This window comes from Thunnus thynnus, chromosome 24 (assembly GCF_963924715.1).
Source record: "Thunnus thynnus chromosome 24, fThuThy2.1, whole genome shotgun sequence".
NCBI lineage: Eukaryota > Metazoa > Chordata > Actinopteri > Scombriformes > Scombridae > Thunnus > Thunnus thynnus.
In genome coordinates this window covers 7,864,728-7,889,458 of record NC_089540.1, presented here as the reverse complement: position 1 = coordinate 7,889,458, position 24,731 = coordinate 7,864,728, and the positions used below count along the sequence as shown (strand labels likewise).

Sequence of the window (24,731 nt, the reverse complement as noted above, 5' to 3'; positions counted from 1 at the left end):
TGTTCGTGCCTTTGGGGATGTGCTGGTTCCGCCTTTCCCCCTGATGAGTCATTCACTTCTGTGGATGAAAAAATTTTAAAAAACGACGTAGTGTGTGAGTATGATATGGCGTATGCCCTTGATTTGTATGCCCTCAGGAGAAGATACGGTTGTTTTAAGATGGGTTTCTTCGAGGGGAGCTCAGTGTGCAGCATGTAAAGGCTTCTGTCGTTAATTTGGTTCGTGTTTTACTACAAACATAAATTCAAAATTTTAGATCACTTGACCAGGCCTTTATTGGAAGTAGGCTTATATTAGAGAGGGGCCTTCATTTCTAATTTCCTCTGTTTGATAAGTATATTTGCTCATATTTTAATACAAAGCGTCCTTGTTTTCTGATCTGCTTCCGTTTGCACTGTTAAATTTTTGTTACTACATTACCAGTAATCCACTCACTCCAACATGTGGAACAATAAATCTAGAGGAACGTTTTGGTAGTGCACCACTTAGCTGTAGCATTTGGGTACCATGCTTATGGATGTATGCTCACCGCCTTAGCCAAGTTACCCTGGTTACCCTGGTTACCCATGCTCATGTAGTGTCGCTGCTGTCATTATCATCAAAATATGTGCTGTTATCCCCGTATAAAGTCGAGCCCCGGCTTTTAGTTGACTACTGTCTTTTATTTGAGGAAATACAGTATTTATGAATGGGAATAGCTCTTACCCAAGGGCAAACACTGGAGAACCAAACCTCCAGTCAAATTTTCATCCTACTATTGAATTACTGCAGAGATAACTTTTTTACTTTTACTTTTATAGCACTTGCAGTCAGTTCTGATGACAGGTCTATTCTTATGAACACAACCTAGTGACCTCAGATGAATATTGAGGTATTAAGTATAAAGGACGCATGCGGACTGAGCTATCCGCTGTCATGCCTTCACCGCAGCACAACTTTCCACCTCAAACTCCGACAATTTTTTTCCAGCATGACTGACGTTTAGCTGACATTATTACCCACCTTTAGAAAATAAGCACTAACATTAGCTGGAAAAGGCCAAGCTCAGATGCTAACAATCATGACAACCTGTCAAAATGTGTCTGCTAGACATCCTGTCTGACAGGGAAAAATCAATACAGCATAAGCCATAACCTATTGTCAGATTCACACAAATTCTGTGAAAAAGTGGTCCTTTACTCTGTGGGTGTGTGTGTGTGTGTGTGTGTGTGAGTGTGTGTGCGTGATATTTGGCATTCTCTGAATCAGCTGTCAGACATGTTGTCTTCAAGTCATGTTGGGAATATAGAAGTTGAGAAAATACGAACACTCAACAAAATAGTAGAAAATAGTAGATACTGTATGTTTAATTGAGATTTGGTGTTGACGAACATAAAAAAGAGGTATACTAGAACACACCTATGATACATACATACTGTACAACATATAACCCACATTAAATCACTGTCAGTGTGCGTGCAACCTAAATTAAGCGGCGATTATTCACACAAAACTTTACATCTACTTTTGGGTATACCTTCCAAATTCAGGCAAAAAAGTACAAGGCCTTTATAATTTGGACTCACCCGTACCAAACCATGTGAAATATATGTTAGAAGATGATTGTTCACTGTGCAGGTGGTATGCACATGGACAGATTATAAGAATGTACCCTTGGGCACAGATACACAAAAGGATCCCTTCACCTGCCCGTATCTCTGGTAGTCATTTAGCGTCTTTTTCAGCAACATTTTATTTGTAAGCTAACTACAACTATAACCGCTCTTGGTTGAAAACTGCAGCAGAACTTCAGTATCTTGTTCATCCCGGAGATATTATACAAAATACAAATAGGGTACTATACAAAATATTATACAAACCATCAGAGGTTTGTAGGTTATATTTTAGTAGAGATACTCAACTGACAAACTTATATCAACTATTTGACTTATTTTAATGTCAGCTCACTTTAGCCCAGGTATGTACTGTGCATCTGTGTGGAAGCCTCTCCTGTCTGGCACCAACTGGCACAGTTTTGAAATGCACATGCTGTAGTGTAACTTCAAACTCTAACCAATAAATCATTAAACTTTTTGAAAAATTCTACCCTTCTGGCCCTCAAATTAAATTGCCTTTCTATTGATATCTTACTGATTTACACTTTAGATTGATCCATCACTATGCTAATATCCTACTCTAAGATCCTGTGTCAACAGGAAATACAGAAGATAACACTTCATTACAACAACTGATGCCAAGAGTGATGCATGATATCATCAAGCAATATGGTTATAAGTAAATACATGTAGCATTGCTTGATTATTCTGTTTTCTATGTTGGAACCAGTCCAGCATGCAGAAATTAGATTCCATTATATTTAATGGAGTTTTCTGCACAACAGTGATAATAATGTAAACTGTATTTAATGGTGACTAATGAACTATAAGCTACAACTGAACAAACGGTGAGGGCAGAAATTTACATAAATTATTGTCTCTGTTAGTCCTGTGGCAGCCATGTATGTAGCATCATCATAAAAACATAAAATGTTACAGGCATAGATATCAGCTGGCAAATCCACAGCTGTTCATAATACAGCAGCTACTGAACTGCCTCTGACATCAGGAGCAAGAGAATGGGCGACCACAAACCTGATGGCATCAAGAGGATGACTAAGGACACACAGACACACACACACAATTTACAGTTGTGGTAAGAGAAAATGATGAATGGATACAACATAACTGAATGTATTTGCTGTATCAACTAATAGAAAAGAAAGCAAAAATAACTGTGTTTGTTTACAAGTGCATCAGGTACAGTAGTGAAAGCACTAACACAACCCTCCCATGGTTCACAATCTCTCTTTCTGTGCTTCTTTAACATTTTTTACAAACATTGAAAGACGCATACACACGCATGCACGCACGCACGCACACACACACACACACACACACACACACACACACACACACACACACACACACACACACACTCTCCTTTTGCCTCCTGCTTTATTAGTTGATGAGTCATAGCTCTGGGTCTGGGACAAACCACACATACACACACACAGCTTATACAATGAAGCACCAAAGACACACCTACATGCACACACAGAATACACTCTCAAACAGACACACACACACACACACACACATATACAGCGGTGACTTGGCAGCACCCAACTTCGCAGCCTGGGGACTCTGAGGCTGCCTGGTGTTGATAGGTTAGTGCTGTTTTTCTTTCACACGTCCAAAAAAACCAGTGCACTAAATATCAGCGCCACCTGCTTCTTCCATGAAATGGGCTAATTAGGTTTATCCTGGGAGAACCTTATCTATCTACATTGCCTACCACTGACTGGAGTTACTGTATTGATCAATATTAGGGGGTAGACCTAATATTTTGAAACTAAAATGTCATGGAAAAATACATTTCCCCACTGTCATTAACACAATCAAAGCTTTTCCTCAGTGATGCTTTTCTTCTAGAAGTTATTTATTTATGATACTTTGATGTCACTTTGAATGTATAATCTGTTTGTCTGTATAAAAGCAAGACCACAGTAAATGAGCTCAGCCAATTTCCACTTCTGCTGGCCAAATAAACTCAAGATGTTTGTTGGTGTAACTTTTATGCTTTTTGGTAACATTCCACAAGGCACTTTTGCACACCCCAAGTGGAAAAGAGAGATAAATGTTTCAATTTCTGAAAGTTGGAAGGACCTCTTTGCCCAGAAAATATGCATGTGATGTCAGGAGGATGCCCAAATCTTAAATTTACTCTTCTTAGTGGCTGTCAGGGGAGGAAATGGTGAAGAAGAAAAAAGCCTTTGTCAGCATGTTGAGCCACAGTTCTGGAAAGTTTGGGTTTTTCTGGAATATCGCTCTTTGACTGCTGGTTGAGGACAACGTTTTGTATTTTGGTTCTGTCAGATTGTGTGTGTGGACATTTCCTGACAACGCCCACACTTAACAGCCAAATCTTGATCCAAATAGGCTACAGGAGCAAATTTATGACATCTCAGCAAGCGCACAGAGTCACTCAGGCAATCAGAGTAACTGGTTATGAGTGGAGGCAGTGGATCTGGATGATAACCTTCAGGAATAATGTGCACAAATGTCCTGGAAGTAATGATTAAGGCTACACACGGAGATGTTCTCCTTGTATCATTACTTATCTGAATATCATAAGCGTCATAGAAGGGGAGGGAGAAGAAGATGTAAAAAAAAAAAGAAGAGACAGACTGAAAAAGTGAGAGACAAACAAATGAAGAAGTAGGGAAGAGACAGACTGAGCTTTTCCTGTTTGTTTGCACAACTATCCTTCTGCTTGTTTTTATGCATCTGTGCTGCTGTGATTCTACTTGCAAGGATGTGATCGTTTCTCAGTCATAAAAAACAAAAATCACACAACCAAAGCAGTGTTTTCTCTATATTCATTCTAGTGGTGCTGCTAAAATTTCACACGATCATTAATATCAATGGGCTACTAATGATTTTCACTCATGCGCTATGGGAGCATGATAACACCCTACGTTACTGTGGAATTATTTTGAGTCATTGACTAGTGCATTAAATCCTAGAATCCTCCCTCTCCCCATTCTTCAAAGGACATCTGTGTGAAAGGCACTGTTATAAGAGTAGTGTAGCTGCTTTAAGGAATAGAGCAGTGTGTAATGTGTGTGCGTAGCGAGTGTGTGGTTGAGCAAGCGGCAGAAAAGAGACAGTGAACGCGATCGGAGCAGAGGAAAAGGTTAGCAGTAAGTTGTCAAGATGGCTGTAAATGTACAGCACAGACTACAGCGTTTCAGTTAATAAATGCTGCAGCTTCTCAAGACCAAGAAAAGTCTTGTGGTTGTTTCGCAATTGCTGTAAAAGTGAAGGGAATTAGCTCCAAAGTTAGCGACAATGGGTTAGCCTGACCTGACCAGGCTCACTTAAGATAGACTGACCTTCAAGTGGACCAGCTATTTTCATTTTAGTGTCAATCTGCTACTCCTGAACAGAGAACAGAGAAATGTCTGGCTGCTGAGTCTCTCCCAAGTCCACCTTCCCCAAAAGCAGTCCACCTAAGTGAAACACTGCAAAGTGTGCCAAAAAGGGTGAATGAAATGTAAATTGATCCTTTGCAGCACAGCGTTTAAAGCAGCCAATCAGGACTGAAAATTGGCAGCTTTTGCCCAGTGTGTCTGAGAAGCAGCAAATACCAATCTTATGGAGACTTCACCATGACAACAACCTTTTACCTAACCTTAACCAAGTAGTTTTATTTGCCTAATCATAACCATACTGCCTTAAAGGAGATTAGAGGTCACATGGCTCCATGTGGTTTGTGCCACTATGTTTCCTATGTCTGAGGGAAACTGATGGGAAAGGAATAAGAAAGGAGTTCAACTGCTTCCAACAAGACCTCCTATGTTTCCTTGAGTATTTTTACATTTTAGAGGCCCAATGTAGTCATGTCAAGAACAATTAAAATGAAAAAATGAAGAAAAAAATGAAAGAAAATCCTGAAAAAAATCTGTCGATGCCTTTCCACTCATCAAACCACCAGCTGCAACTAATGGACCAGGGACCCACCGATGCACAGATCCTCCAAAAAACACTTTGTCTTAGCTATGCTGCTGCCATAATTGAAATCAATATCAATACTGTGTCACTACATGGAAGGATGCTCAATATCTTCTATCTGGATGGGGTTGGCAGGGACAATGAATAATCTGGTATGTGTTTGCAAGAGAAGAGACGGAGGCCTCCATGTTATGGTTAGCCTGAGTCTCAGAGATTAAACCTGAGCGCTGCCAAGACGACTGGCACAGTAGCTGTGGTTTCTCTCACGAGGAACCAGGAGAATAAATGAAACCTTTTCACAATAAACATTTTTGGGCACTTTAGTTTCATTGTTTGGAACATTTTGGTACCTTCCAAAAGCAATATTTTGAACTGGGTAGCAGCAATTGAGAATTTCATATTGGCAAGTGCATCTCATGACTCGCCCAGAATGCACAGGGAAGCACTGCACAATATGTGCTAATTATTACAAATTTCCCGAGGAGGTAGTGTGTTCACAGTTGAAAAATGATTAAATTAAATATACCTAACAACGTGCAGACCAAAATTGCTTGATTTTTGCATGAGTGTAGCATTGATGGAATCTGTTCTCCCACAATGCAACAGAACAGAAATGTAGGAGCTGAATTGCCTATAGCTGATAAAAATGAAAATTAACTGCGGAGGATGGGCCAATGGCTCTAGGGTCATCTCAGAAAATAAACAAAAAACAATAAATTACACATTATATGAACTCATTTAGAATATAATTATTTTTTATGTTACTATTTTGGTTACTAAAGGCCAAGCAGTGCTACTATATAACATGGTGTTCAGATATGGTGATAATTTGGTGTAAGAACATAGTGAATATGAATGAATGACTATATTAGCCTATAGGGGACATTAGACATATTCATATGCATGTATATAAAAATTGAAAAAATTAATGTAAGTAGGACGAAATATCTGAATTCCTGCAGCTGGTAAGAACATGGTGTAATATGGAATTAACTGTGCACACACACACACAGAGGACACGATAATTACTAAAAACACTAATCAGTGCAAGAAATGTCGTCATGTTGCATAATAGCTGCAGAGATGACATGGTATGAGGGCATGCAACACTCTCTATTCTTTTATTTCTGCTCTATTTTATTCTATTCTATTCCAGTCTGTGGAGAGGTCAGAGCCTATCCGAGCGTGTCATAATCCCTCCCACTGCTGAGGAAAAAATGTTGCTTCTTTACGCAAGGTATAGAGACAAGGTGTTGCCTGACTCATAGTGGTTATGAGACAAATATCTGCAACATTTCATCTTACACATTGTTATTCCCTGTAGCACGACCGCCCACTGACCAAACAGGACCAAAACTGTAGATACAATGGACCAACACAAAGCAGGCGAATACTGTATCTGTGTAGAAAGAAAAATCAAACCATATCAGATTGTCTGTGAAGATTCTAAGTCATCCAAGAGGTTATCCGGTGGGGGGAGGGGGGGGGGATTAAATCATGGACAACTGGACTTGGTTGCAGATACTTAAAGACATTTTGCCTCTCACCCAAGGGGCCTCCTCAATTCTAACTCACTGGTGGGGAGTCCTGCATATTTAACCGTGGTTCGTTAGTGCTCCTGGCTGGTGTAACAACAGCCGTTAAGAGTTGTTGAAATCACCTGAGGCAAAGTATAAATGGCAGCCGTTGGACTTGTCACATGAGACAAAATGTGAATGGTTGTTAAATCTCCTGGGAAGGGATGAAAGGACAGCATTGTACATGGGGGATAAGTGATGTTGTAGACCCTCTCCCTCTGTTGAGGGATGGTTTCTCTACTTTGACAAAGATAGCCTCCTTCACTCCTCTTTGAAACCATCTGTCCTCCCTCTCCAAAAATATACACGTTGTTGTCCTCGAAAGAGTGTCCCTTCTCTTTCAGGTGCAGGTGAACTGCTGAGTCTTGACCTGAGGACTCCAACGACGTTGGAGTTGTCGTTCCAACAGCTAAGTGATATCAATGACCTTGATAACGACCCCACAGAGGTTAAATACCTAGGACTCTCTGCAAGTCAGTTCGCAATGAAGAAGTCCCTTGGATGAGAGGCCAAATGTCTTCGAGTATCTACAACCAAGTCCAGCTACGCTCAATTCAACCCTCCTTGGATAACCATATCAGACTGATTTAGCAAATACAACTCCCCGCAGGTGACACTGTGTGTGTTAAAAGCTGCAGAACACCTATGTGTGAATTAGTGGCCATTTGTGCCAATGCTGAGAATTAGCTCATGTTTCCGCTTCTCTTAAAAATACTGCATTTTGTGCAGCAGCTGTATAATGACATCATAGATATGTGCTCTCATGTGTTCTTATGTGTGACTTGCCAAAGTTTTCTGCTACAGTCATATCCCTCCCCTCCTGACCATCGTCCTGGCCCTCTAAGCTCTCTGGCTAGACATCAGACACCACTCTCTCTCTGTCTCACACACACAAACACACACACACATACAATAACACACACACACACACACACAATCAGAAGTTGGCCCAAAAGCCCAATGTGAGACCAAAGACAGCGCAGGGGGAGCATCGTCCAACCAAGGTCACGCTCCGGGCGGAGAGGAGACACTGTCATCTCTGTCCAACCTGGATACACAGTCACATAAACGCAGCCAGAAGGAAACCAATATGGCCACCTGTTTGGCTGGAAATACAGCGAGGGCAATTAGTTCAACCAGGCAACACACATGCACCTCCAAGAGAATGCTGATGAAGGGAAAGTTTGCAGGGTTTGCATTTTGGCTGTAGAACCGGCTGATAAATTCTTGAAAAATAAAAATGCAAGCTACTCTCTTAGCATTCATGAACAATGCTCAACAAAATGTAGGCTTTAAGTAAAACTTTACAGAAAAAAGGCATCAAATAACCTAAGAAATTAGACTGAAAAGGATTTTATTTGAGTCACCAGAGCAAATTAATGTCTCTTTCTCCTGCTAGCAGTGGGAGTTTTTGAATAGTGGCTCACAAAAGAGCAAGGTGACACTGCTGTGTTGAGGTTAAACTGAAGGGTAATCTAATGGATGTAAAAATCACTGTGCTTAACTGCCACACTAGAAGGTGCGTTTAAATTTAAAGCTCTGGCTCTGAGGCACCAAGCTGTCACACGGTGCCGAATGAGCCGCCGAGCAAGTCCTCCTGCTGTTGGTAATCCATAGGTTGGTGTTTGAATGAGGTTGACTCTCAGACATGGTGTATCACTGCTACATTGCAGAAGCTACTGATACATGACAATACTGGAAGGAGCATGAAGAAAATAGAGACAAGGCAGTATATGTGTGCATGTGTGGAGGAGGAGGGTTTTCAATTTAAAATTCAAGCTGATGATTGAGCAAAAATTGGATGGGAACTGCACAGACTGCACTCTGTTAGTACATGTGCTGTGGAAGCACTGGAGACATGAGTCAGAGAAAGGCTAAATAAAGCAAATCCAATGATAACCCCCAAAACTTGTGGCTTTAAAGTTACACTGAGCTGAAACAAACCCAAGAGAAAAAGAGTAACAATCACAGAGGAAGCCCCTACAGGGATTGTTGCACTGAAACATAAGATTCTACAAACCCCTGCTGCAGCTTTGACAGTGTAGTGTATTCACAGCTGTCTTATATCTTAAACTGTAACTTACTGCATAGACTGCCTCAACTACAAAAACTTGTGCAATAATGCTGTAGTGTATGTAAAGGAGTTTTTATTGCGACGTTTGCCAAGAAATACATCCAGATGATGTTGAGGATCTTACTGCATATTGTCATTGTAATGTTGAAACAACCATATGGTAGCAACAAAGTGTAGATGTCTAAAAAACACAGCTCATCACAGCTTACTAGATTCTCAGATTCGCAAGTCAGACAGGCAGAGGAAACAAATAAAGAACAAATGTTTCATTCGGTTTTGTATTTCATCTCATTACAATTTAAGAAATCATGGATTGTAAGTTTGTTAATTGATATGCTAGCAAGTTGCTCAATATGCACACTCATCCTGTATTTGGAAAGCTTTTCCTGTTTGTGTTATCATCATGATCAATTTCACACTACTGTCGTCAGACCAAATAACATCTCCATCGACTACCTTCATCCATCAGAGGGGGTTGATTGTTTACCATAATCAATCCACCAATCCATGCTTTCACTGTCAGTGAAAGTGCATTCAGTGCGACTATACTACCGTAGTAATGGTGCTAGACAGTGCAACATAAATCATATGGCACATTAGTCTACAGCCAAAAAAGGCAAAATCACTCTCTAGTGTTCATCAAGTTTCCTCCTCAGTTATCTCCATTACTTGAGTTGTACTTTAGATGTTTCATGAGCAGCCTGTTCTTGTGTCAGTGGGTTGGTAGCCCCCTTCAAAGGGCTTCATAATCTATTGAAACAATAAAGAATGCTAAAGAATACAAGCTTCCTGAGTACCTACATGTGAATGCATTGCAGGGACATTTTCAGCCATTAAACATAAAAATAGAAAACAACAAACCAGATTTTCTGTAAACTACATGCCAAACCCCAATTGATGATTAATAGGTCTACCCAGAAACAGAAGCCGGGAAGCATTACTCGCACAGACCATCTTAATACTCAAGAGCCTTGGCCAGCTCTTTATGCTGTTTTCTGCTAAGGAGAGCAAATGCCTTCAGCCATTTTTCCTCTTAGTTTGCCGAGACAGGTACAAGGGTGGAAGTCACTGACAGGAAGCAGAGTGGGGGAATGGTCAATGTGGGACGATAGCTTGACTTTTGAGGTCAGGCATGATCTGTAATGTGATCACGGTATCAGCCCTACGGTCACGCTCTGGTGAATTTTCTCAAGTATGGGTAAAATTAGCCTCCTTTGGTCCATTGGGCTGATCAGGTCTTGCACAGACTGTCCCTCTCATTACCACACTTATGTACTGTAAAACACTAATGGGAGCATCCCTTCGCCCAGAATCTCTTCCAGTCACCACCAGCAAACCCTCCCCTCTAATATGACAGTCACGATTTATGTCTCCACGCTGCAGGGCATATTAACCATTTGGGACAGTGTGCCGTCTTGTATCCACTTTCATCTGTAATAACCCAAGGTAAGACACCGTCATATTTCATCCACTCTGTGAATCTTAAATGATCTCCCTCACTTTTTCTCCCTTGTTCCGACTCTTTGCCCGAACTCCCCCTACCTTCATTTCTCTCTCATTCTCTTCCCTCCTCTCTCTTCATTTTTATCTCACTCTGTCTTCCCCTCCCTCCAGGGCCTTGACTCATCTGGAGACTTGCCAGGAATGCAGATAGGATCACTCGCAGATATACAATAACTTGAGGGGAATAAATATGCCCTAATTGAGAGAAATGATGTAATATTGATCCCAGGGCCTCTGAACCTTTGGCATCGATGGAGCGTTCTGCCGAGCTTGTGACATTTAGAGGGATGGCTGGTGTGTATGTGAGAGCGAGTGTCTGTGATGTTGGGGATAGGTGTTGCTGAGGCTGTGCTGTGTGAGACTTTCTTTCTCTTTGTGAAACTAAAATGTATCTCATGGTTTAATGAGAACTTAAAAGCATGAGACTACCCAAGTGTGAGCTAGAAAATGATGTATCCTTGCTTGCAGAATATACCAAATATAACACCAAGCTGCTGCATTGTACTGAGTGATGCTTTGAAGATGCATTTAATTGAGTGGGAAAATATCAGCATGTGCCGTCTGTGCCTGTGCCATAAAGGGTGTTGAGAAGAACCTCTCGCTTCAGTGGCTTTAACACTCAAGTCTAGTTCCAGTCTGCCTTTAAGTGAAAACAACCGCAAGCGGCCACATCCAAGACAAGCTGTGTGTTGGTTCAAATATTTTATCTTTTCATTTTGAAGTTATATATGTATTATGTTAATTAAGTCCAGAATTTCTAATCCTAGTCCTCAGATACAAACATAAACTTGACTGAACCTTAGCGTGCTTCCATACCTAACGTGATTGGTGAATAGTTTAAACAAACTCTGGTATGATTGCCCATTTGGTTTGTTTAGGCTGGTGTGAAAGCTGTCAATCAAACTCTGATGTAGTTTATTTGTGGTGTAAAAAACAAAGCAGACCAACCACAGAATTTTATGATAGTAATAGCAGATTTTAGAATGATTTCAAAAGCTAAATTAAATCCATCTGATGATCCGTGAACCATAAAACGATTCCCAGGACTGTATAAGCAATGCACATATTTATGCAAGGTTACTTGCTTACTACAGTAACACATATACGCATCAGTACACGAGTACAGGGAATCTGTGAAAAGGGAAGTGAACCGAACTACAGGTGTGAAAGCAACCTACAGCACTCACCATTTTCCACCTTACACTTAAGCCTAAATTATACTACCTGCATCCATGTAAGGGGATCTGTGAAGGTCTGTGTGATGTAAATTTCATCATCTGTCAATTCAATTGATTATTTTTCTTTTTTATTTCTTTTAATGGGAAACTTTGCCAATTTCCAACCAGCATTGTATCATTACAATGTGGGTAGTATATGCAAATGAACAATGTTTAACTTCCCTCCATGTTGCATGCACCCAGAGCTCACTGCTCATTTGCCAGCAAAAGTTCGCCAGATGACGTAAAGTGCGTATTGTAAATGAAAATAAGCCTTAGTAAAGAGATGTAACGCTGCTCAGTCTTTGCTAACTGGCTGCTCGGCTGGTCACTGGTAGCTCATTGGATGAGACGTGCAATGCATTCTGGTTGTTGTAGGATTCCCCTTTAAGAGCAGTATGGGGAATCTACAGCCTTTTTCTCAGTTTTCTTTCTTTTCAAAAATAATTGCACATTTCTACATAGGTGACCTAGTTTTAGAGATCATCATATTCACAGCAGTGAATAACTTCTTCAAAATTAGTTCAATCCTTTCAATCTGAATTTTAATGTTTTCTGCTGCATTTCCTTTTATGTTTTTAATGCATTATGTAAATTATTTGTCTGTGTTTGAAATGTGCTATGTAAATAAACTTACCTAAATTTAAAAAAAATAAAAAAAAAAGGTCAGAGTTGGCAGGTGTCATCTGAGGGCAATATGTTACACGTGAGAAAAACAAAACCGAAAAATCAATAAACCTTCATGTGATCATTATGACTTGCTGACCGTTTACATTCTTGGTATTTACCGTGACCATGATCTATCACACATGTCTACTGGTCTGTGGCATGGTGTGCCTTCATCTCACAGCAGATTGTCAGTAGGACATCCAAGACATCAATGTTAATCGTTAAATATTGAAAATGGTGCTTGAATCAATACTAGAAGATCCCAAACAGCACACCATCAGAGGATCAAATCAATACAGCTACAGGAAGAAATCTGTTCCAAGATAATGGCATGATCAACATTCATGGATTGATAAAGTCAAGTAAAGGTTACACATTTCAAAACCATCTGTTGGACTGATTTCAACCACATTCTCTCAGTGTGGTGATAGTTGACATTTGTGTGCTGTCTAAGTACAATTCATCATTTCTTCCTAATGGTGTTCTGTTTGTACAGAAGATGTAAAAACACAGAAGCAGAAACTTACAGAAAGATCCGAATTTGTTCAGTCTCTATTTTTGTTTCGAAGCTTGATGCAAGGGTTTCATTGTCAGTTTAAAGGAAATTGGAGTCTTAAAACAACTTGACCTGTGCTAGAATAGCAGTACTTTAATGTGGCTAATCTCATCATTACCAGAGGACTGTATTTAATGTAGCTGCTGACTCCAAGTCAATTCAGCATAATAATGGTGTTGTTCCAACTAAGGTATCTTCTGTTCATATCATTAGACAATGTAACTCCTGAAGACCAACTTCCAGTTTACACTGTTATTATTATTCACCAACCAATAAATGAGGAAGCTCAACCTCTGAGAGCAGTGCAGATTGTCAGATTGTTATGGTGAAGCTGAGTAGAACAAAGGGATTTTCACAATGAGCCTTTCTAAGAGGAAGTGATACTGATTTTCAATGTAATTAAAAGAGTGCCTTTGGTACACTTGGTTGTGGTTAGAAATTTATATGCTGAAACTTCATATCCACATATTTGTTAGGATGTGTAAACTGCTAAAAAATACAAGTATCACGTAATTACAAATACTACGCATAATCTGTACAAAGGAGAATGATGGTTGAGGGCAAGGCTCTGTGTTGTTTATGAACTTGGCTTCGTGCATGAGGGCATTGTCATGTTGAAACAGAAGTGGGCCATTCCCAAACTGTTGCTACAAAGTTGGAAGCATGTGGTTGTCTAAAATATTATAGTATGCTGTGGCATTAAGATTTCCCTTCATTGGAACTAGAGGTATATTTAAAGAGAACGCAAAGTGAATTTTAGATGCAGCTCAACTGCATACAATGTCAATGGAAAGACGGGATGGGTTTGAACAGACCCAAATCGCCCTAGGAGAACCATTTTGCTATTCCTTGATTTAGTAATGTACATCAAGAGGCCAACCCAAACCATGAAAAACAGCCCTAGACTATAAGTACACTAATGCATGTGGACAGGGGTTTCCATATAGAGACAGAGTGCAATGCATCATACTCTAAAACCCATGTCCACCCGCAGGGAAAACAATTGGCGATAACAAAATGCCTGTAGCAAGCTAAAAACATTAAATTTCAGCATGTCAAAGGATTATTTCACCACCATATGTCTACCAGAGAGAAAAGCTAGTTTATAGCATATGCTGAAACCTGTAACAGTGTATATGCTAAGATGCATACATATGAATGTAAGGGCTGACAACATCTACAGTTGAGATACCACAACTGTATAGCAAACTCCACCACATAACAGCCTTTTCACCGCTGATGTGGCGAGCACAGGTTGTAAACATAGGTGGGGAAATGACATGCACAGACATGCAATCATTTCACATTCAGGCTCTTTTTACAGTTAGCATTTCAGTTGAAGGCAGGTTAACTATTCTGTTATTTAAACATCTCTTACAAACACTGCATACCTTTCAGTTAAACAGCTGTTCTGTTTTTACTTTCACGGAGGCCACTACCTTTGGCCACTAATTTCTGGCATAGTTTGTATTTTTATTATACCTCCATGAATAACTGGCAACAATTGGCTGTTTTTTTATATTTCTAATACGAGTACAACTTAGTGTTATTAGATAACCCATAGTAGTAAGTCAATGGTACACATCATATTTTTGTGTCAATCAAATAGCATAAGCATCTTCTTAGACTTTTTAAAACATTTTTTTTACAAACACTCAAAGGTCATAAAGTTGCATAGTGAGAAATCCATTGTAGGAAATGCAGAGATACATATTTTAGGCATATGCAGCAGCCTGAATGGAGTAAAAGGATGTGTTTTGCAGTACTGTAAAGGTGTATCAGTGATCTTTGACCCTTTCCTGTGTTCACAATTTGTTGCTGAGTTACTGCCCATCTTTGACAGTAAACAACACATTTACTGTAAGGGCTCCCAAAAGGCATTGTAAGAAACCAAGCGAATGACTAACTGAAGTATGAGAAGACAAGGCAGTTTGGGGAAAAAGTGAATACACCAATTCAAGAATGAATTCAATTATTTTGGCACAAACAACTCTTGGGATGCACTGAATATAACAGATTGATGATGCATAACAGCATCCAAAGGTAGATAGCCTCCTCAAGTAAAGCATTCAAGTGAATTTCTGAGAAATTTAACAAAGAAGATCAGACACCATTACCTTGTTTTCTCTCCACTGCAATTTCTGAAATCTCGCTGCAGTGTCCCAATGTCAAGCGTCAGGGGATGAAGGGTGATATCTTGAGGAAGGATGCAGTTGAAAATCCTTGAAGTTTTAATAGCCAATCAAGATCACAGGGGAACTCTCTATTTCCAGAATGAACATCACAAATCGAGTGCCGCAATGGTCGCAAATTCAATCTAAACTGAAATCAAATGTCAAGATAAGTAGGCAAGTAAGGCCACAAGTGATATGCCAGCTTTGCATCGAAAACAGCATTGGAACAAATCAAACCTGACAGCAGCAGAATAAAGGTTAAAGGTTTGTGTCTGGAAGTTGGTTTGACTCCTTGGTTGGGTTGTGTTCAAGAACACAGAAGTGACAAAAGCAATTTATCGTAAATTCATTCAACAGGCGAAACTCAAACATGTTCGTGCATTACAGAAATTAATCACCCCGTTGTCAAAGTGTTTAGTGTTTACAAATCATACACATTAGCAGTCTTCTTGAAACAGACTTACACTGCAGTTAGTCTGCTTGGCTAGACTGCAGTCAATTATTCTACATCTGCACAAGACAGAGTGAAAGCAGTGTGCATTGAACTGTCAGACTGAATTACAGAGCCAAACTGTATCTGATCTGCCACATAGAGAAAGTAGTGGAAAGACATGCCCACCAGGGCCTGAGAAGAGCATTTACACAACATGTTTTAATCAAGCATTTTAAATTTAATCAATTATAACTGAGGAACCACATCCATTAGGAGACAAAAAAAGGCAGCGGGCCACAGACGAATAATGCATGCTGATTAATTGGGGCCCCCCATTTACAGATCCCGCTGTTCTCTCCGTTCATCCCCTGAGTTCCACAACAAGAGCTTGAAAAGTGTCTCTCCACGTTTGCCTTTCCCGCTTTCTCCCTCTCACCTGCCTAATTAACTGTCAGCCGAAGCCATTTATGCCTCTATATTTCACGGGGAAATGAATATTAAAATTCTGCCAAAACTGCCACAACCTTGAAAAGATATGTTGGGTTTGACTGGGCTCTCTGCATACTCTTGTGGATGACAAGAGTATGCTAGCCCAACACTGAGAGGAAGTGATAGCGGTTTGTACAGGCAGAGAATCAAATAGTCGTTCATATATTATGTACACAGAGCTGCTGACTCTGTGTAGAATATCAATGGGGGCAGAGGTGGTGGAAGGAGCATCAAAAAACACAGGTTTCCTTCTAATCCTCATCCAGTGACAATCAAAATCAAAGATGAAAATTCAATTTGACACAGTTTACTAATTCTAAAATTAAAAAAAAATATATATACACAGTAAAAAGGACATTAAAAAAATAATCAACCCCTAAAACAAGAAAACCAGCACATCCTGTATCTTTTCATTGGACCATTATTGCCTGTTCTCACAGCTATCAGGTAATGGATTATGAAAATCACCATCATCCACTATGAAACACTTAATCAGATGAAAAAAGCCAGAGAGGCTTTTATCCGTCATCAATTTGGAGCTACAATGATTTGCGCCTATTTTCTGATTGCCACCTTTTACCTCTGCAAGCCAGTTGTGTTCATCGCCCATGACAAATTTACTTCAAAGGAAGCCTCCATCATGACCCATTTTCCCTTCCACCAACAGCTGAGCTTTTGCCCAATAAGGCACAAAGCAGGAATTTTCCCATGAGCCCCTGTGCATCAAAAGCTGGTAAGGCAAACGAAAGACTACTGTTCAGAGGCAGCCACATGAGGCAGAATTGGAGGCAATCATTTGAAGTAATGCTAACATTATACATTTGAGGATAATGTGTGAAGGGAGATTATGTATGGTTTCTCAAAAGTACCACTTCGATTCATTACTGACTCATTACAGCTGAACAAACACAAGCTGCATCCATGTTGCACAAGATAACCAAGATAAATGTGATGAGTGTAAATACAGTGGAACTCTGAGAGGCATTTCAGAGGACAGGAGGAGAAAAAGCAGCAGACACGGCTTTCATACCCGCTGAATCACTTTCTTTTTCATACACAGATGTGATGAATGACTCATCTTGTTTTTCTTCTATCATGATAAAAAACTCAAGGTCCGTTCGCAAAAGGGCACAGAAAGAGAAGAGACGTAATCAAAAATCTTGTACCAACACTAATCTGTACAGAAAAGCAACACAATTGAAACTTAGAGGAAAGTATTGTAGATCAATGCAGCTAAATTGTTCAAAACATTGACACGCTATCAATTATAAGGTGTGGTGAATATTTGCACAGGCCACTTTAAAGGGTCAGTTCACTCAAATTACATATAAATTCTCACTAACCTCTAGTTGTATCTAGCCATGCAGGCTACATTTGGTTTTATTTGCCCAGATTGATTCTGGGATTTCTGCCTCAACCCCAACACATGGAAGTGAATGGATCTTCATTTGTGGTGCTCACAGTGATATAAAATGACACTTAAAAAAAATTCAACAGCAGTGTGTGTTTCCGGAAACTATTTCCAGATTAGGCTGAATAAGTCACAGACCACAGAATATTAGTTAGAACATTATATTTGTCAGCACCACAAATGAACTTCCATTTAGCTCCACTGGATTGGGGTGGGGGCAGAAATATCAGAGACAGATATATTGAAACCTGGGCACATGAAACAAACTATCTGCATGGGTGGACACAACTATAGTTTTTTTTTAAAGTGATATTGGTCATATTTCTAAGTTAAACTGAGATAATCAACAGTTGTTTGTAAGGGCTTTGTCAAATAGCATTTGCAAAAACTGTCTGTGAGTTGTTACACACTGCTTAGGTGCCAAATACTTGGTGTATTACGTACTAAAATGTAATGCTTAAAAGGTCATTGTCATCAATCCTCTGCTCTGAGTCTCTCTATTTAATGGAAATACTATTTATTTTATCTTATTCTTTCTTTCTTTGCTACTTTGCTGTTCTTTTGTTCTATTGTCAAATAAACTCAACACTTCCTGCAGATGTTTCACGTTAAATCCTTGACAAGAAAGGGTCAGACTGTGTAACTTGAGCAGCTTGATGTCTTTTTCGCAAAAATATTTGTGCAGGAAGTGTGAGTTTCAGTCATTTAACAACAATGGAAAAAACAGCAAAGTAGAAGTAATTGGAACTTATTAGTGCATGAAAACAGTATTTCTTTTAAAAAGAGAAACTAGGAGCAGCAGCATGGTGAGTATGACATGATTATGCTTCTGAACTCACAATTAATGCTGATTCTATCAAGACAACAGGTAAACATGGAGGAAGTGTTGAGTTTGCATTAACAGCAAGCAGCATCAACAACAAATTAAAATGAGAAAAGAGCAAAAAATTGATATAAAATACCGTAGACCCATAAAAACTGGGAAAATTAGGACTAGAGCCCTGTCTCATATATAAACCTGTGTCAAATTAAAGCCTGTTTCTCTCTACAGTTGTGCTAAATAAAGGATTTATTGTAGTTAACAGAAGACCATTAGAATTATTTGGTAATACCATTTAACCACCATACAGTATATGCACAGCAATAGAAATTGATATTTTTCATCTCAAACAAAACCACAGTTAAGTAGAACGGGACCTACTTTTTGGGAATTGGCTTTGATGGACTAATCTAAAAATCTGAAACAATGCCATTGTGACAAGCAGGCATATGCCACGAATATGACACCACACGCGCCATCGACGGAGAGAAAATAAGCTGTCAATGAGAGAATGAAACATGTTTCCTTACCTATTGCCATTTCTATGACGCTCATTTGGCTCTCTGAAGGGAAAAGGATTTTTGGCGGCTTGTCTGTCAGGGGAGCTGTGAAAAGACAAACAGAGAGAAAGAAACAGCACATTAAATTCTACATCTTTCTCCCTCATGGACAGTGGGAGTATGATTTATTCATTAAATACCACAATAAAGGCTGCATTCAAAAGGGAACAAATACATGGAAATATAATATTTAAAGAGTGGACAGAGAAAAAAGGGATGAATTACTATGACTCGAAATTACCCATTCAAAGCTTTAAACATCAATGCACATACTTTCAAAGCAGCAGCTGCTTCAATAATAGTGCTATTTGTTCCTTGTAAAAATGAGTGTGTAAGTGATGATATGGCTTTGACACTGACTGCAATACAAACTGTGCTGTATATACAGTGACTATGTAGCTGGTTAACCAGTTCTAAGTCTACAGTATACCCTAAGGTAAAAACCATTTACAGCTGAAGGTTAAGAGCTGCTGCAGGAGATGTTTAAACTGCAGTTTTTGCAGCTACAAAAAGTGATTTCCTTTAAGTACCAGTGTCTACTAGCATAATAAAAAAATAATAATGATAACGTTTTTCAAGCAATGTGATATAAATTTTAAAAATTTCAGCCATGAGTGAGTTGCTGATTTAAAAGTGTATCAAGGATCCATGAGAACAGCCTTCGTCCCAACTCCCTTCGAAATACACCAACTCCAATTAGACAGCTGCTGAGTAACAAAAGATGTGCACTTAGAGGCTCCTCATTATAATGATTCCCTAATTGGTTCTAGTCTTCAAAGTGGCATCAGAGAGGTTTTCTTTCTCTGCACGCTTGGAAAATACTCAGAGGGATGAGGCTTGTTTCAGTACAAATGACTTGTGGTTTGACTGGAGCAGTGATCGTTGAGCTGAACCTGCAGAAATGAGCTGGGTTTTAGCGAGAGGAGCGACAGACAGGAGGAGAAGTTTTCCAGGTTCACACTGAACTGTATCATCCAGACTTCAGTTCTCTAGTGATGTAACTCAACACAGTGGGGAGTGTTTGCTGCAGACTTGTTTTGCTGACAAAGCCTTCCTGTATCATCCCAACAACTGTTTCTTTGAGGTAACTGTGCAGACTAGTCTTCCTTTTATATATTTCTTATTAGCATTAAAATCTCATTTGACCTCCATGATGGTGTGACACACATTTAAACAGATTTATGATGCAACTAACCCTTTAAATTCACCTTTTGACAGCTGGTCTGGATTCTGTAGGCAAGATTCTGATGATTTTTTAAAACTATTTTGGCCTTTATTGCTGTTTCCAGGATAGAAAAAAAGATTTACATAATAACTTTTTTACATCTTTAAGATCCAGACTCATTCATGTATCAATTAATCTCTCTAAATGACAAAGTTGGGTGCCATTGCCTTCCAAAACAACCCACTTACAAGTGTTTTCTGATCTGCCACCCTATGGTTAAGGTTTGGCTAAGTTCAGGCAGCTTAAAAGTTAGGGAAAAATCACAGTCATAGTTAAAAGAAACCAACATTGATTGCTGGTAGGAAATTGGAAGCAAACAGTCACAAGCTTTGTTGAACTTTCCATCTATCTACCCCCTACACCTCCTCCCCGAGAGGTATAATTTGCACAGCTGCTAGAAGTCCTTGTCAGATAAATGCACATATACAGTAGGTCACTTTAGGCATTTAAACAACATCTTTTGAGTGTCTACTTGCAATGAAGTGGCAAAAATGGCTTGATTGGTTTGATTTATTTTTAGACAGTTTATATAACCAGTGGGAGACAGCCAGACTTGCAGCTTTGCAGAAAAAACAAAATTTAAAACGCACAAACATCATCTTAGAGAAACACTGCAATAAATGTTGGAAGAGTTTTCCAGCAGACATGTCTGATGAGCAAATCAGCTTCAAATGTCAAACAGTATTGATGAGATATTTTAAAAAATCAGGTACCATATACAGTGTGCAGATATTTTGCATTTAGTTCACCTCTATCTGTACCTGCTCTCATTTGTTTGGATGTATTTCTTACTTCATTGGTGTCAACTCACTGACAGATAAGACCATAACGTGGTCTCAAATAAAGGATCATGCAATTTGTTGAGACAAGTGGGCTGAAAGCAGGGGGGAAAAAAATGCTTATGCAAGCTCATTAATTACAAATTCACAAAAGAACCACAGCGAATTATGCCTTTCCCTGTGCTTGGCGTGTTTCAATGCTGTGTAAAGAAATCTCATTACCTTAATTACCTTTTTCTTGATGAAATATGCTGAGATTATTTTGTTTCATTATGACATGAAAAGAAAAACTCTGATGATTTGTCTTACACAAGACAATGCTGAATTTTGAAGGGAGAAAATGGTGCACGGGCAGGGATATGGCTGCATGTATTTATAGTAACACGAAAACAGAACTCAGCTGGGGATACAAACATCAAACATGGAGCCACAGCTCGTTGGTTGTGTTGTTAAAGCAAGTTTGAAACATATAAATTATATATTCAAATTAACAATACTGCATGAAGAACACGGATACATTTAAGCCTTTTGATATTTAACTACATAAAACAGAATATTTGTTATAATTATCCAAATCCAACGAAGTTTCAGTCCAACTCACAGATATGTGCAACTGCAGTACTGCAAGAGTGTTCTTATGTTAAATGGACATTTTAATCACTCGTTCTTTTCAAAGGTTAGAGATTTCATTGGCTAAGTGTTATACATTATAGAGAAGCACTCCTAGCAAGGGCCTCCAGTAGCACCTGGAGGTATAAAAGCTTGATAGTGATTGAAGTTATACGATTGATTGCCGGGATGTTAAAAACAGGAAAATGGAAAACATGGTAGAGGTTGAAAATAATCTGAAATCTTTAAGGCTGCTGCAGGCAGTTCTGGGTACCTATAATGCAGAAATACCCAAGAATTCTGTCATGTGCTATTAATACAACACAACTGTTTCCTGTACCAAACCTGCTGGTCACTGATATATAAGCAAATGAAAAAAATGAGTCATGACAGAGAGATTTCAGCATTCATATTTAGGTTTAGGTCCATGACAGTATGGGCTGGAGGAAAGACCGGTGTCAGCAGACTGAAAAAAGACAAGGCTGCTTAAAAATACTGAACTGCATGGGTTCTCCTGTTATACGTCAGCTACTGATATCATGAATCTCATCACAGTTAACTAAAACTTGACTGAGCTCCATCAGCCTCCACTCAAACAAGTCACATTAACTGTACCTGATGGACAGAAATCTGTGGAGAAACTTGGTCCTTGGTTGCTTTTGATTATGCCTTTTCTGTGTCATGAAAGCAGCAGGAAAGGAGCTATACTGTTCAGCAGTGCTGCATGAAAAAGCACAGTATCATACATCAATAAGTACTGGAACATAAAATAAGTCTGGATCACGAGTTCAATTAAGCCTTGAGTTAAAGTATACATATATATTTGCTGTAGAAAGCTGTGGGTGCTAGCGAAGCTTTACTTTAGAATGATCAACTAACTAGTTATGTTTACCATTTTAAGCCCTTCATAATCCCTCTATCTGGTAGGGTTTTGTGACTTAACAAATTAGCGTTCCTTACATTCTTTTTAAGAAATTCTAAAGTCAGTATATTTTATAATATTCCTACAGTAACGCCATCTTTCTCTGTCATCTGTACTAGAATTTTCTCCTCTGGCACTGCTGTATATTCTATCCAATAGTGTTATGGAATCATATTATATAGTAACATGTTCCATCTAAAGGCCCTCCAGGCAAAATATTCACAACACAGCCACCTTGAAACTAGAGGTCGTAGTCTACCATGTCCTTTGCCTGTGACTATTCCCAATTCCAGAAATTCATTGGAGCAGACCGGACGTATCTAATGACTCTCAATTAAATGGACACGACATGCTCTTCTCTGTTGTAACCCCATTTTGTAATTTAAACTGAGAAGATGGATGTTTTTCAATTTAAAAAAAAAAAAACAGTCATGCCTGGAGAGGTATTGAGAATATAGAGGCTCTCACTCATTCAAATGTGAATGCTGGTTTTGATTTGCAGGTTGTTCTGAGCCTGCTGAAGGTGAAATCCCAAACCTGGAAGGTAATCAAAGTTCTGACGTATGTTTTAATAAGCTCAGAGAACACGAGGTTGGTTTTTGGCAAGTGTGGCGCCATTTTAAAGCTAAAGGTGACAAAGTAGGAGAAGGCTGGTTAACTCTAGTAGAAATACTGCCCTCCATCCAAATCAAGGGCACGCTGCTGATATGCTGTTCGTCAGTGGGATCCTACCGTGCTGGAAGCCATGTAAACACACACGTTCACACACAGACACACGAATTTGAGATGCATTAGTGAAGCTGGCTGGTCTTCAACTACAAAACCGTAATTCTGGTGGTGGTTATTATGAGTGGGAGTGGGCAGGCTTTTCGCTGAGGGGCTAGAAACACATCCAGCCTGACCTGCTTCCCAACACACAAACACACATCCAGTATAAGCACATTACACACACGCACATACGCACACACACACATTCCTGCACGCGTAAACACTGAAAAGCCTGACGTCGGTATCAGCTGGGGAGAAAATCTTTAAAGTGTCCCTCACAGGCCGTGTGATCTGCTCTCGCTGTGATCACATGATGATAGATGGGGGGATGGAGTAATGAAATAGAAAAAAAAGAAAAAAAGAACTCGTTCTCTCCCATTAACTCTACCATCGCCTTCTCTCCTTCTGCCCCCATCTGTCTGTCGCTCGCTGTACGTCTTTGTCACTCTGTCTGTCTCTTTTTCTCTCGCTCTCAGGGGCGAGAGGGAAGGAAAGATGAAAAAGGAGGGAGAGGAGGAGGGAGGGAAGGAGAGGGTTGTGGTCCTCTGTTCACACCTCATTAAAGACCACTTCAGCAGACATAGATTAAGAGGAGTAGCGTGTGTGTGTGTGTGTGTGTGTGTGTGTGTGTGTGTGTGTGTGTGTGTGTGTGTGTGTGTGTGTGTGTGTGTGTGTGTGTGTGTTTGTGAGCGTGAGATCGTTAAAGGAAAGATGCAGTGTGAGTTCCACTGGAGAAAATAAATGAAAGCAGTTTTAGAGCGACTTGAGAGACAGACCTTGTTAGTCATACACATGCAAAGAATTTTTTTTTTTCCTTTTTTTGTCTTGCCATCTTGCAAGTAACAAATTCAACCCCTGTTATGATTCACTTTCTTCAGATCTATAATGAAAATTAGACTGATGTGTAAATCTGCCTGAAGATTTTCTTTTTTAAATGTCAGTCATAATCAGTCGCTTGAAAAGATGACGGGCGAATAAAATGCTTATATAATACATGTATAGAAAACAGTATAGCAATTTATTCCAATAATATTGTGAAGTGAGCTCTTGAGAAATTGGTTATGAAAAGCTAATCATGAGCATAATGATCTTCACAGAATAACACTGCCCTTGATGAGAGCAGTTAGAAATAGATTTTGTTTAACCTTTTGTGAAGCACTTTTCTGCCCACGGGATGCTGGAAGTTGAATATGAATATACAGAATATATGTATGTACTGACAGATTGCCTCTTCAGTAACTGGGGTGATTTCATGATATACAACAGTATATAACTGCAAACTTAAAATTATGGCACTCCAACAGTGTGATAAATCAACATGAAGCTTCTTTCAAATAATAATCTCTGAAAAAGAGTTTAAATGGTGTCAAATGCTGTTTTGTTTTTGTAACTA

The 24,731-nt window shown here is 39.4% G+C and overlaps 1 protein-coding gene across 3 annotated transcripts in view; it reads right to left on the bottom strand.

Moving 5' to 3' along the window:
• LOC137176834 (interleukin-1 receptor accessory protein-like 1) overlaps positions 1–24,731 on the bottom strand; it is a 301,386-nt gene that overhangs the window by 88,294 nt on the left and 188,361 nt on the right. For all 3 annotated transcript variants that reach the window (XM_067582797.1, XM_067582799.1, XM_067582798.1), the window contains exon 6: positions 19,006–19,080. In XM_067582797.1, coding sequence (XP_067438898.1) covers positions 19,006–19,080 — 75 coding nt within the window. The remainder of the gene's footprint in view (positions 1–19,005; positions 19,081–24,731) is intronic.